The 12738-nt window shown below is 51.0% G+C and overlaps 1 protein-coding gene across 1 annotated transcript in view; it reads left to right on the forward strand.

Moving 5' to 3' along the window:
• GATA3 (GATA binding protein 3) overlaps positions 1–12738 on the forward strand; it is a gene marked incomplete at its 5' end in the record, with an annotated part of 17376 nt that extends 4638 nt beyond the window's left edge. The window contains 3 exons of the mRNA XM_015585593.1: positions 3458–3603; positions 7893–8018; positions 11940–12738. Of these exons, the coding sequence (XP_015441079.1) occupies positions 3458–3603; positions 7893–8018; positions 11940–12224 (557 nt within the window). The remainder of the gene's footprint in view (positions 1–3457; positions 3604–7892; positions 8019–11939) is intronic.

Consider the following 12738-nt stretch of genomic DNA (forward strand, 5'->3'; position numbering starts at 1 on the left):
TAAGTTTCCTTTTTGGTAGGGCTACAAGTTTTAGGGGGAGATGGTGGTATCTGAGGCCGGTGCGGTGGTTTGTGTGTGGGGAGGGGCCAGAGTGACTTTTCCAAAAGCCTCTGGTTTGGGTTTCTCTGCCCTGATTTCCGTGGTCGATTTCTCCCCCTCAGCCCCTCACGCCTTCGGCCTCTGGTTCAGCTTTTTCTTTCTGTCATCTCTTTCCTTAAGACTCTGCACATCTGGGGGGTTGTGGAGAGATCTGTGGTTTCTCCAAACCAGAACCAAGAGCACCTCTCTACCTATTTTATTTTATTTTTGGTGGGGGCAGAGGAGAGGAAACGATTTAATTTCGGCTTTTTACTTCCTCCTCTGATTCCTTTCTCACAGTCGAAAAGCCCAAGGCCAGCACACCTGGGCTTCGAGGGGGCTGGGACTTCTGGGAGTGTGGGAGCCGCTAGGGGAAGTTTCAAGACCCCTTCCGTGCACGGAGGGTGGAAGTGGTGGGAATTCTTGAGGAGGGGATTCTCTTGGTTTTAGCGGTTGCCTTGTTTTTTTTGTTGTTGTTGTTTTTTTTTAAACCTGTTCTTTGCAAAACGTTCTTGCCGAAGAGGAGAGAGGATTCGAGAGAGGAGAGGGCTGTCGCATTTTGGAGAAACGGTTGAAGCTGTGGTTAGGGCACCTATTGCTTTTGTAAAGCCAGCGGGCTGTCTGTCGGAGCTGGGATGTATTTTTGCAAACAAAAGACAAAGCCTTTTTGCAAAGGGTCGGGTCTCTGGGCTCCCCACCCGGCTCCCCACCCACCTCCCGTGGGCATCTCTCTCCACCTTCCTCTTTACAACCTCCCGCCCTGCCCTCTGCCCCTTCCATCCAGCCCAGTTTCAGGATTTCAGTCAGAGGCGAAGGGGTGTTTGAAAACGGCTGTTGAATGTCAAGAGGCCTCCCAGCTTTGTGGTTCTTGTCACCTAAGAGAGAGAGGTGTCTGTCTGAGCAGCTCACACCAGGCAGTGAGCGAGGAGAGGGGAGGAAAGCAGGAGACAGTCAGGGCCTCCATTAGGAAAATCGTTTGTTTGCTGAAGTGACAGACTAGAGGCCACAAGGAGAAAAGAGAGAAAAAAAAAAAAAAAGAAAAAGAAAAAGAAAGAGAGGAAAACCCACACGAGGCAATCGCAAACTCACGAAGTGAATCAGGACAGAAAATTGCTCTACTGCGCAGAACCCTGCCGAAGAGGCGACCGTTGCTAGCTTTTAAGGTCCCTCCGAAAAGGAAGCTGTCATCCTCCCTGCTGTCTGACAAAGGAAAGGAAATTAGACTAAGTGTGTCAGGCTGGGAGGTCCCCCAGCCCAGGTGCCTGGGAGCAGGGCCTCCGGCCCCCGAGCAGCTGGCACTGGAGGCAGCGTGGGACCAGAGGGACCTCACACCAGCTCCGCCCGCGCCCAAGGAGGAAGGGGACATAATGGCTGGGAACTTGAGGGGTCCCCCTCTTGACGGGGTGGGGAGTGGGCAGCCCCAGCCAAGACAGGCCAGCATCCCCACCCCCAGAAGGGGCTGACCCAGCGGCCACTTGGGGCACGCAGCCCGCCAAGCCTGCCCGTCTCCTGCCTCCAGCGGCCTTGGCACCTCTTCACCCACACACCACCCCGTCCCCCCCGCCCCACGCCTCCCCCGCGTGCACCGGCCACAGCCCGCAGGCTTGGACCCCAGCGAAAGGTGTCTAGATGCAGTTTAGTCCAAAGCCTTTTTTGAGAACCCACAGATGCCGCTGGTCCCCTGGAAAGTGCCCCTGGCACGCTCATGCCAGGGCCATGTTTTTGTAGATACTCTCAGGGGTTCTTGGAAGGCGCCGTGTAGACCCTGGGTTAAGAACCTCTTTTGAATTTGGAGGGAAAAAAAAAAATCTTAACTCCTTAATTTTTTTTTTTTTTTTTTGAAAAAAGGAAGTGGGCAGAAACTACTCAGCACTGGCATGGACTCCGGTGTGGAAGGGGCACAGCCCTCTTCCATTTGCAAAAGTCTTTTTCCTTTCCCAGTTCGTCCCTGGAGAGAAGCATAGGCTCACAGGTGTCAGCCCCCCAGTTCCCATAGCCTGGGCCTGGGGGTCTCCAAAGACAGGACAGGCCCGACCCAGGTCAGACTTGCCTGTGGGTGTCGAGGTTCCCCAGCACCCCGATTCTCCTTCCTGATAGTTTTGGGGTAACTGAGGTTTTTTCTTTTTCTTTTTCTTTTTTTAAAAAAATCAAAACAACCTTTTTCCCCTACCATCCTCCAAAGCCTCCCTCTCAGCATCCCAAAGAGAGCAAAACCCTGCCCTCGGGGCTGGCCTCCCCTGGAGGGTTCAGGCTAGTGGGGCCACTGGCTCCTGCAGAGATCTGGGGCCAGCGGGGGACTGGAACAGGGGATCCCTGGGATGTCCTGTCTGGAGCAGCCAGGCAGGGAGACTAGGCCCCAACAGTGGGGCAGATACACCCAGAAACCACCCTCCCCCTGCAGAAGACGAAAAGCCATCAGTGTCCTTACACGGTGTTTTGAGGGTCTGACTCATTGTCTCACCCCTGGAGTGAATGCTGGGGGGAACCTGGCCTGGCCAGTTTTTTTGCTTATTTTGTTTGTTTGTTTTTTTGGAAAAAGAGCAACTGTAGGCAGGCCTTGGTTAACGAGCCGAGCCGACTAGGAGCTCCCACCCCCTTTTCCTAACTGGCCTGGTCTCCTGATCCTTCTGCCCCCAACCCTGCCCCCCACCAACCCCATCTCCAGTTCCCTTGCCTAAAGAGGTCACTTCAGTCCCTGTCACAGTGGTTGGGAAGCTATGGAAAGCCTTGGCCTTTTCCAGAGAGAAAAAGGAGGATGGAGAGGAATGAACTTTGCTGGGTCTTCATCTATTACTTGCCGGCCAGGGACATTTACAGTTTTATTGGAAATAAAATCTCAAGCCCTCGCCGCTAAAATCAATCAGCCAATCGATCAATCTAGGCATCTTCTGACTATCTGTTGATCTGTCTCGCCATTGATTCATCTTTCCTTTCTCCCCATCCCAACCTTCGTTATTTAATCGATCCGTATAGACAGGCATAGGGATGAGAACGGGTCACCTTCGTTTTCCTTGGAGGAAACCGGATGTCTTGCTTTCGCCGGGGTCCGGGGCTCAGAGTTTTCGGGGAGGGTGGGGGATCTGTGAGAAGTGGCAGTTTGCCCTTCTCTCGGGCGTGGGGCAGGCCCAGAGCACGCCTCTGCTGCGGTGTATTCATGGGCCACGTCACCGTGTGTGCGGGAGAGGCCCTAGGCGGGCCACCGGGAAACCCCCGTCCAGCCTGGGAGCCACCTTCCAGGGAGGTGGGGGTGGGGAAGCCCCCCGAAAAACGGGAAAGAAAAGAAAGAAGGTCTCTGACTGTCATTCCCGCATTCCAGCGCGGCCAGCGTCTCGGCTGGACCTCCCTTCCCTAAGTGACTTACGTGTGGTCTTGTTTCTAGAAGGCAGGGAGTGTGTGAACTGCGGGGCCACCTCCACCCCACTGTGGCGACGAGATGGCACCGGCCACTACCTGTGCAACGCCTGCGGCCTCTACCACAAGATGAACGGGCAGAACCGACCCCTGATTAAGCCCAAGCGGAGACTGGTGAGTCGTCCGGGGGACGCACCCGTCCAAGCGAACCGTGTGGCCTTGTCTGTTTCCGTCTTTCAGGCGACAGCTTTCTGCGGGAAATGGGCAGGACAGCGCAAAATCACGTCAGCTTGCTTGGGAGAGCTTTTTTCTCCCTCCCCACCTTAAAAAAAAATTAGATAGACCGAAAAAGCTTTCTTTCCCCTCCCTCCCACGTTTCTTCAGTTAGTTCTCAAATATCTTCGAGGTGCCGGCCTCCTGGTCCTCACATCTGAAATGCGTCCCCAACAGAAGGACTTCTTTTAAAGGCCCAGGGGCACTGATCTAAGATGCACTGGTAGTCACTGCTGGACAGAAAGCGCGCGGGGGGACTGTCCCAGGCACCCCCCAGAACGTAGAAGAGGGGTCCTGGGTGGGGATCACAGCCTCAGTGCTGGAGGAACCTCGTGTGCCAATGATTTCAGATCGGTGGGGCCAGTTAGCTGGGAGAGAGCAGGTCCTCCAGGGGCACAAGCCCGAGCCATCGAACTCGTGGAGTTTTTCATCTCAGTAGCTGAGGAACGTCCACAGATAATTCCTGTGGGGAAAATTGTGTGACTCCTGGCTGGCCTCTTGGGTCACCTGCCATTCGTTTGGTCTTAGCTCGTCTTTGAACTGCTATCGCTAGAGTGATGGCTTTTCTCCCCACCTTTTTTTTTCTTTGTTAAACTTCTCGACCTGTAAGAACACTCGGGAAAACTTGGCACAGTCCAACACGTATGAGGAAAACTAGCAGGAGAGGTGCCTTTGTCAGCTTGTCCTTGGAAGCTCAGGCCAGCTCGGATAGCAAGTGGAGGTAACAGACAAGTAAAAGCAGAGTGGCAGATGATCACCCTAACCACAGGCAAGAGATCAAAATGCCTTTTGCGGCGATGACATTCTCTGTGTAGAGAGGAGAGGAGGGGGTTTCCCCATGCAGATTACTGGATGAAGATGCATCCATCCGATTCTCGAGGGCGGGGCGGGGGGAATCCACATCTTTTCTACTCTTCATAAAGAATTATTTGTCTTGCCCATCAGTTTTACTGCAACTCGACACCTTTAACATCCTCTTCAGCAGAAGGAAAAACTTTCTAGGGATGGAAGTACCCACGTGACTAATTTTTGGCAATCCTCAGTCTCTAGACTTTATTCTTTCTGATCTTTGCCCCTTTCTGCAACTTTCTCAACCTCCCCGTCCCCATGTGCTTTGGTGTTTTTTTTTTTTTTTTTTTTTTTTTTTCCTTTCTCTCATGTGCAAAGCTAACTTCCTAGGAAAAAGCTGCCGGATATCTGAGCTCTGGAGATAACTCATAAACAACAACTCAGCTTCCCCAATCTAAACATCAAGATGTTTGAACGTATCAGAACAAGACGTGTTTGAAAAAAAAAAAAAAAAAAAAAAAGTCTGGAGGTGTTAGCACAGAATGAATATGATTACATCACAAAAGAATGTTCTGAATCACTGAGAGCCTGGCCTTTTTTAGTTTTTTTTTTTTTTTTTTTTTTTTTTTTTTTAAAAAAAAAGGAAGGAAGAAAGAAGGAAAAGAAAAGGGAAGAAAAAACGAACAACAAAAACCTCGTTAAAAATAAGTCATGGCACGGCCATAATTGAGCTTTTTTTTTTTTTAAAGGTAATAGTCAAGACAGAAAAAGAGGAAGTCAAGTCTCAGACTGTGTGCTGATTGATGAACAAGGGTGCATTTGCCATTTTCTTGGGGTTTCTTCTATCTGGGCGGATGGCATAGGAAGCTCTGCTGGCATTTTATATGATTTTGTCTTCATTCACCTTTCATAAGAAGTCTCTAGACTCTGAGTAATACTCACTCTGAATTCTAGAGTTCATTGGCTGTCACATTGGAAGCTGTCTTTTCTGTCTTACTCATCTGTTCTGGGTGGTTTCGCGTTTTCGTTCCATGGAATTCGTGTGCTTCAACGAGATACTCGGAGCACACACATCTAGGGTTTTTTTTCCTTTTTCGCCCTTAGGTGCATTTGACTTCTGAGTACCCAGAACCTTCCTTTTTCTTCTGTCACATATTTCCTGCCCCTTCCTTCCAGCTCTATCTCTCCAGTCGGCTAGTTTCGTTTTGCACGTTCGTGGACGCACCGAGGACCTCCGGGCCCATCCCCACGTAGCTGGCCCCTCTGTCAGATGCTTATCTCAACACTGCGTAAACTCTGCGTGGGTAATAGGAAGAATGACCGACAGGAACAACCGTGGCGTTTTTCCTTCCAGTGTCACCAGGGTTCTCACGGGTGTCTAACAACCAGCTGAGTGGCCTGGCACTTTATTCCTGCTTGGGAGCCAAACGCCGTGGCTCGGAGACGTGCTCTGAGCCTGCTCATGTGTCTCATATTGTCAATGCACGGCAGAGGGGGACCCTCATCCTTTGGAGCTCTCCTTGTACCCATTGGCCCAACGTGCTGTGTCCTAGGCTTTCCAAGTTGTGAGGCTGAGAGATACGGTGCCTGAAAAGACAGAGAGAGAAAAAAAGGTACAGGACGATGACTATCATCGCATGAGAGCGTGATTGTCAGGATCCTTAAGCACCGATGATGTAACATGTTATTTTCTTCCCACGAGTACAGTCTTAATTCATCACGTTTCGTAGAGGCAGGTGGGGTTAGAGGCAGCGCTTTGGGGCCGGGGAGAATTATTTTCAAAATGGACAGTCAAACAGTAGAACCTTCTCGATGAAGAGAGAGAAGGGCTGTTTTTTTTAAATTTGCGGTGCCTTAGAACGCAGAAAATAAAGAATTACTACCAAAAAAAAAAAAGGTTCTACTTTTTAAACTTGTAGGAAGGACGAGCAAGTCTGTGGGACAATTTAGTGGCTTTGAAAGGAAGGCAGTCAGTCTGGTTCATTCAGATTTGCCACCGGGGTTGCCATACCTGGCAGCGTCCGGTCTTGGGCCCAACTTTTTGACGGATAAAAAAAATATGGATGGAAATGTGGAGAGTGATCTCCGCCGTGTCTGTTCCATGCTTTTGTGACCACGCTGGAATTGTCTCGATGGCCCGTAAAGCCCAGCCGGACGCGTTCTCCTCCACATTACGCCTTTGGTAATGTGTCTCGTTCAGGAGCAGGAAAAATTTCGTAGTGAAAAATTTCTTTTCATGTGGTGCAGGGGCTGAGGAGTTGAGAGATGGATGTTAGAAGCGACCTAATTCCATTTTCTTTCAAAAGTTTCTCAGTTTGATTTTTTTTTTTTAAAGGTAGAGACAGAGAGAATAGAGCCCTTATAGATGTAAAAGCGAAAGGCACATTTCCCTTTCAGAAGACGCGAAGGCAGTGGCGCAGTCCAATAATTAAAATTCAAGTCGAGGGTGACATTTGACCTGCAGCCATTCTGCTCTGTGCACGGCAAATAGGAAATACCTAATTTCCAGAAGGGGGAATGAGATGAGAGGGGGAGGAGGGGCCGTGTCCTCGTCGAAAACCCCGATTCCTTCTGCTTTACAGTCTGTCTCGTTAACGAAAAGCCGCACCAAGAGAATAGGGATGACCGTCACCGTGAGTGACAGAGTCTGAAAGTGCCCGTAGTGACCAAGTCCGAAAGCGCGGGCGGCGTGACGTTCGCGCTGCTGCCCATACGCCGGGGTCTCGTTCGCTTCTGATGTCCCGCTTCGGTGCCTTCCCAGTCACGCGCGCCCCACGCGTGCACCCCTCTGCCACACGCATGCACCCCTCCGCACTCTGCCAGCGCCCCGTTCTCTTTACACGCCGGCCTTCCTTTCCTCTTGGGGCGGCTGGGCGCTTTGGGTGCCTGGGCTTGCTCCCCCTTTGCTGTTGGTAATCGCGATGGCCAGGAGCCTCGTGTAGACGTCGTATCTCGGCAGTTGAACTCGAGGAGGGGGACCTCTTGGGCCTGGCGGATGATGCTGTTGAAAGCCCGGTACTAGTCTGCTTAATTCGACATTGCCGCCCCTAGAAAGGAAACATCTGGGCACTTTGTGGCGTGGGGATAGGGAGAAAATGAACTCAGAGAGGTGGCTTCGGCTTTCGGATCGTCCCGAATTCCCCACGGGAGCACAGCAGGCTAAATTCTGACCCCCGGGCCGCAGGCCGGCATGCCCCCCCGCCAGTGGATCGGCTGTAATTTCTTCTTGAGGCTGCTCCTGGGGATCTTTCTTACTTTCATGTGGGCCACTTGCTAGTTTTGATTTCATTGATAATTTCTTTCTTTTTTTTTTTTTAAAGTCTGTCTCTGTAGTTCTGAAAACACATTTAACATTTGTTTTGCTTTCACCCCCCACCTTCTCCCCTCTCCCCACTCCTCAGTCAGCAGCAAGGAGAGCAGGGACATCCTGTGCAAACTGTCAAACCACCACTACGACCCTCTGGAGAAGGAATGCCAATGGTGACCCCGTCTGCAACGCCTGCGGGCTCTACTACAAGCTGCACAATGTAAGTGTCTCGGGGACCAGCCACTCCGGTCTCCCTCGCCGATGATGCTGGGTCCCCAGGATGCCCCTTTCCAGGTCCCCGTTCTCGATTTGTATCATCCTCCTTTGGGCCACACGTAACTGGACTCGGGTAGTCGATGCCGCCAGACCCAGGGTAGGAAACTGCTTCCGACAGCGTAGCCTTGCGGAGCGTGACGCGTTCACAAACAGCCACCCAGGTCCCTTAGTAGGCACAGAAAACAGCGGACAGCGTGTGCGATGCAGCAGTCCAGCACGGGCGGTGGGCCAGGGAAAGGAATCTTCCCCTTGGAAAACAGGAAAAGTCACCAGTTATATTTTGATGTTTCCTTGTGGTTTATGCTGAGGTCAAAAAAAGGGCGAAGAGGGAGCGAGGGAGAAAGGGGACCAGAATCGTGGGGCACGGCACACGCGCTCTGAAGGCCGGGCGATGGACATTCAGTCCCTGAATCTGCGCTGTGAATTTTAAATGGGTTGTCTGTGTAGAAGACACGAGGTGACATGTCCAAGAGGTGTCATCTGCTGCCTCTGTCCTCCCAATAAACAGAGACTGAGGAGAGGTGAGGGGCGCAGCCCATGAGCTCGCCACGCCCGGGCAGAGAGACACAGGCTTCTCCTTCCATGTCACATCAGCAGGGTGGTCGTTGCCAGTCAGCCACCGCGGGTCGGCTCTGCTCTTTCTGACCTTTTAACTTGGGGTCCTCCCATGTGGCAGCGTCTTTACCTTAAAACTTTTCCCCCCAAACAACTCTGATTGGCAGACCTAATGAGGCTAGTCCCAAAGAAAGAACTGCAACCACTTCCTCTCTCTCTCTCTCTCTCTCTCTCTCTCTCTACCTCTCTCTCTTTTCCATTTTGACCTGGTAGGCATTACAGGACTGTTATTACTTTGGGGAAGTCTGGAGCTGAACGGGGAAAAGGCAGAGCTTTTTGCCTGCAGCCAGTCTGCATCCATCACCTCATCTCACCCATGACTACTTGGGAACTGGGGAGGAAGCGTTTCTGGTTAAATTTTTTGAGTCACAGGAGGACTTCTGAGGGTGACCCCAGCACGGCAGTCCTTTTTTGCCTTTTGGGGATAAGTTGCTTTGATTCCCAGGGACGACCCTGTGAAACTCACCTACCAGCCTTCGGTGTCACCCCTTCTTGACACGGTGCCCGAGCAGTGCCAGCTCTGATGGAACCAGGGTCTTCACACAGTCGGCTGGCTGTTCGTCCCCTGCCCCTGACCAGTCCTCAGCGATGCAACCCAAACCCCATTTTCACTGGAGAATTTACTTGCTCCCTGCAGTGGGGGATAAGCAGATTTGTGATTGAAATCTGCCAGATTTGGGGCATTACAGTTTATGAGCCACCAGTCATCGGCATAGCCTATAAAATTATTTTGGGGTAGTCATTTATGGTTTTCAAAGAACTTTCACATTACTTGATTACACTGGAGCCTCAAATAGTCCCACGATGTAGACGGGGTAGAACTTATTTTTATTTCCAGTTTACTTGAAAAAATTATGACTCAGAGAAGCAAGGGAACTCGTGGCTGATGAAGTGGAGACGCAGGACCGAGTTCAGGGGGCTTTCCTGGGAGGCGTCAGGACGAAGGGGATGGGAACGCTTTCTCCTGTTAGCATGTCCCCAGTTCAGTTCAGAGCAAGGAATCGTGCAGGTCTATGTATTTCTCTCCTCCTTCCACGGAAGTATAGGCATTATGGGAAATTCACCAGCTGTAAATTTCTTTGACTGCTTAATCATCGTGAGAAATGATCTCGATTGTGTCTAATGTAAATACATATATGTATATGTATATATATATATATACATATGTGTGTGTGCGTGTGTGTGTATATATATATGTGTGTGTGTGTATACACACACACACACACACACACACACACACATATATATATTTATTTATTTATTATTTCTGGAGAATAGGAATTTCTCATCAATTCAGAGTCAAGGAACCCTCTTCACTGCTCACTCCCAGCCCAGTCTCATAGCTCCTGAGTTCGTGGCTGGGCTGCAGTGGGAGAGAGAAGCTGGCTTGTCAAGAGTCCTTTTACTGTCTTCTCTTGTTTTAGAAGAATTTATGGAAGGAGGTGATTGATGTGTGTGATATAGGTGCGTTTAACAATAAGAGATGATAATCTATTAATGTTCTCATCGCGTTGTATTTCGCCCTGCTCATGGAGATACCTGGGTGTGTGTGTGTGTGTGCCATAAGTTAGTTCCTTTCTGCTTATCTAGGTGTTTAGATAACTACACGTCTCTCAGTATCAGTGTATCTAGGCGGTGTTGGGACTAGTTATCTGGGTTTGTGTGGCTATCTGTGTAACTAGATATTATATTTAGATAGCTGCCTGTGTGTATCTAGATATCCGGGTAAAGAGCTGTGTGTCTAGACATTATCTGGGGGAGATTTGATGTGACGGTAGATTCCTATCACCTCTGCTGGCTGCACCTTCATCTCGATCATAACTTTGAAGAAGGAACCCTGAGATGTTCTGTTGGCATGGACCTTTTGGCTCCTCTGCCTTCATGTTGCCTTCCTGGTGCCAGGCCTCACCTCCCCTGTGAGGTTCTGTGTCCCCTCCACGGTCACCTCTCCCATCTCAGCCCCAGGAAGCTAAGCTGTGTGTTTGCTGCTCCCAGGAGCCTTGTCAGCAGCCCGTCCCTCTTGATCACCTGCATCCTCCCTTCTTCACTGTTTGCTCGCGTTTGGAGCAGACAGGTAGATCGTGGAGGAGGAGGGCGTTTCTCCCCCACGGAGTCAGAAATGACCGAAGCCGGGCGTCCGCTCCTCGGGCTGTTTTGGCACCCTCCCTGGACATGTGGCCAGATGCGCGCTTTGCTCGTGGGCAGATGTCTACTATTGCGGTTCGCCCGTTTGTGACTCCCTGTGGAGCACGGTCTCTGTGGCGTGGTCTCTGTGGCTGTGTGATGTTCCCTGTCTTGGTTCCCACCCCACGTCCCGGAGCAAAGCTATTTAAAAATAAACAAAACCAGTGAGTCTCCTCGGAATGTTGCTTCTGTCCCTTCAGTTCATTCCCGGTCTTTGAATATTCGGGTGAGAGGACTTCCCTGCTGGCACAGTACTGTGCACCCCCTAAGTGGTTATTAAATACTTGTCGCTTGGTTGTTTAGCTCTTCCTCTGGTTAGAAGAAGTGAGTGGTCAGAACTGGGTAGAGATGACAGCTTTCGGTCATCACAGTTGCTGTGACATGGGCAAGAGAGGGCCTTTTGGAAAGATGTGTATTAAAATACGACCCCAGAACGTACACATTTCTGGGGAAGATTTGCCAGCACCTTCGACTGCGAACAGGCCAGGTAGGAGAGAGGCACCCGAATGCCTCTCCGAAGAGGGGGGTGCAGTCCTCGTTGCCCTGACGCCCCGATGTGGATTTCAGACGGGTAGACAGACTATCGTTTCTCCCCTGAAGATGCCTAGATTGCCGCTTCCATTCTCATGAAACGTGCTGATGAGGAAACCCTCGCTAAGTAAGACCAGGTCTTAGATTTTAGTTGCCTGAAGTTCTGTCGTTTAGAAATGCAGTCATACCAGGTAGGTCTCTAGAATATGTGTCCTTGAGGATGCCCAGTTCCTGAGGCGAGTTGCCCCCCAAAATGACCCATGCGGATAAACATAACGAATAGCCTCTGCTTGGAACAGCTCACCTGTGGCCTCTGGGTTCTGAAGCTGGTAGAGGCTGACGGAACTCCATCGCAGACCTAGCCTGCGGGACTCTGGGTCCCGGGGAAAGGAGGGGCAGGAAGGGGCTCCCCGAAAGCAGATCCCTGAGCCGGGGCCTCCAGAGGAAAGCCCGGTGGGGGTGCGAAAGCCTGCAGCATTTCAGAGCCGGCAAAAAAAGTAAAAAAAAAAAAAAAAAAAAATCGATGTTTGTTTAGATTAACAGACCCCTGACGATGAAGAAAGAAGGCATCCAGACCAGAAACCGGAAAATGTCCAGCAAATCCAAAAAGTGCAAAAAGGTGCACGACGCCCTGGAGGACTTCCCCAAGGGCGGCTCCTTCAACCCCGCGGCTCTCTCCAGACACATGCCGACCCTCAGCCACATCTCGCCCTTCAGCCACACCAGCCACATGCTGACCACGCCGACGCCGATGCACCCGCCGTCCAGCCTGTCCTTCGGACCCCACCACCCGTCGAGCATGGTCACCGCCATGGGTTAGCGCCTCCGCTCCACGCCGCGAGGTCTCCAGGCGAGACGCGCTCCGGCCCCTCTGTGTGCATTTTTGCAGGAGCAGGATCATGAAGCCGAGAACCGACGGACACCCGTGTTTTTTTTTTTTTTTTGGAGGCAGAAAGCAGAATGATGTTTGCCACTTTCGCCGAGGAGCTCACTGTGCTGTCTGCGTCCCCAATCACTGAATCTGGATCCCATTTGTGAATAAGCCATTCAGACTCATATTCCCTATTTAACAGGGTCCTCTCTAGTGCTGTGAAAAGAAAAAAAAAATGCGGACCGTTGCATATAACTTATATTGTAAGACATACTGTATATTCGAAGACGACTTTATCGCATCTGGCGGGTAGCTGTAAGGAAGGCGTGCAGGACGCCAAGAGTTTTAAGGAATGTGGGGGAAATAATGTATGGGAATTAAGAAGGAACTAGGTCTGGTAGCCACACGGACACACTGCCAGTTTTGTTGCCTTTTACTGGCCACAAGTGTTTGATGCATTAAA

The sequence above is a fragment of the Pteropus alecto genome, unplaced genomic scaffold (assembly GCF_000325575.1).
Source record: "Pteropus alecto unplaced genomic scaffold, ASM32557v1 scaffold11, whole genome shotgun sequence".
NCBI classification, from domain to species: domain Eukaryota; kingdom Metazoa; phylum Chordata; class Mammalia; order Chiroptera; family Pteropodidae; genus Pteropus; species Pteropus alecto.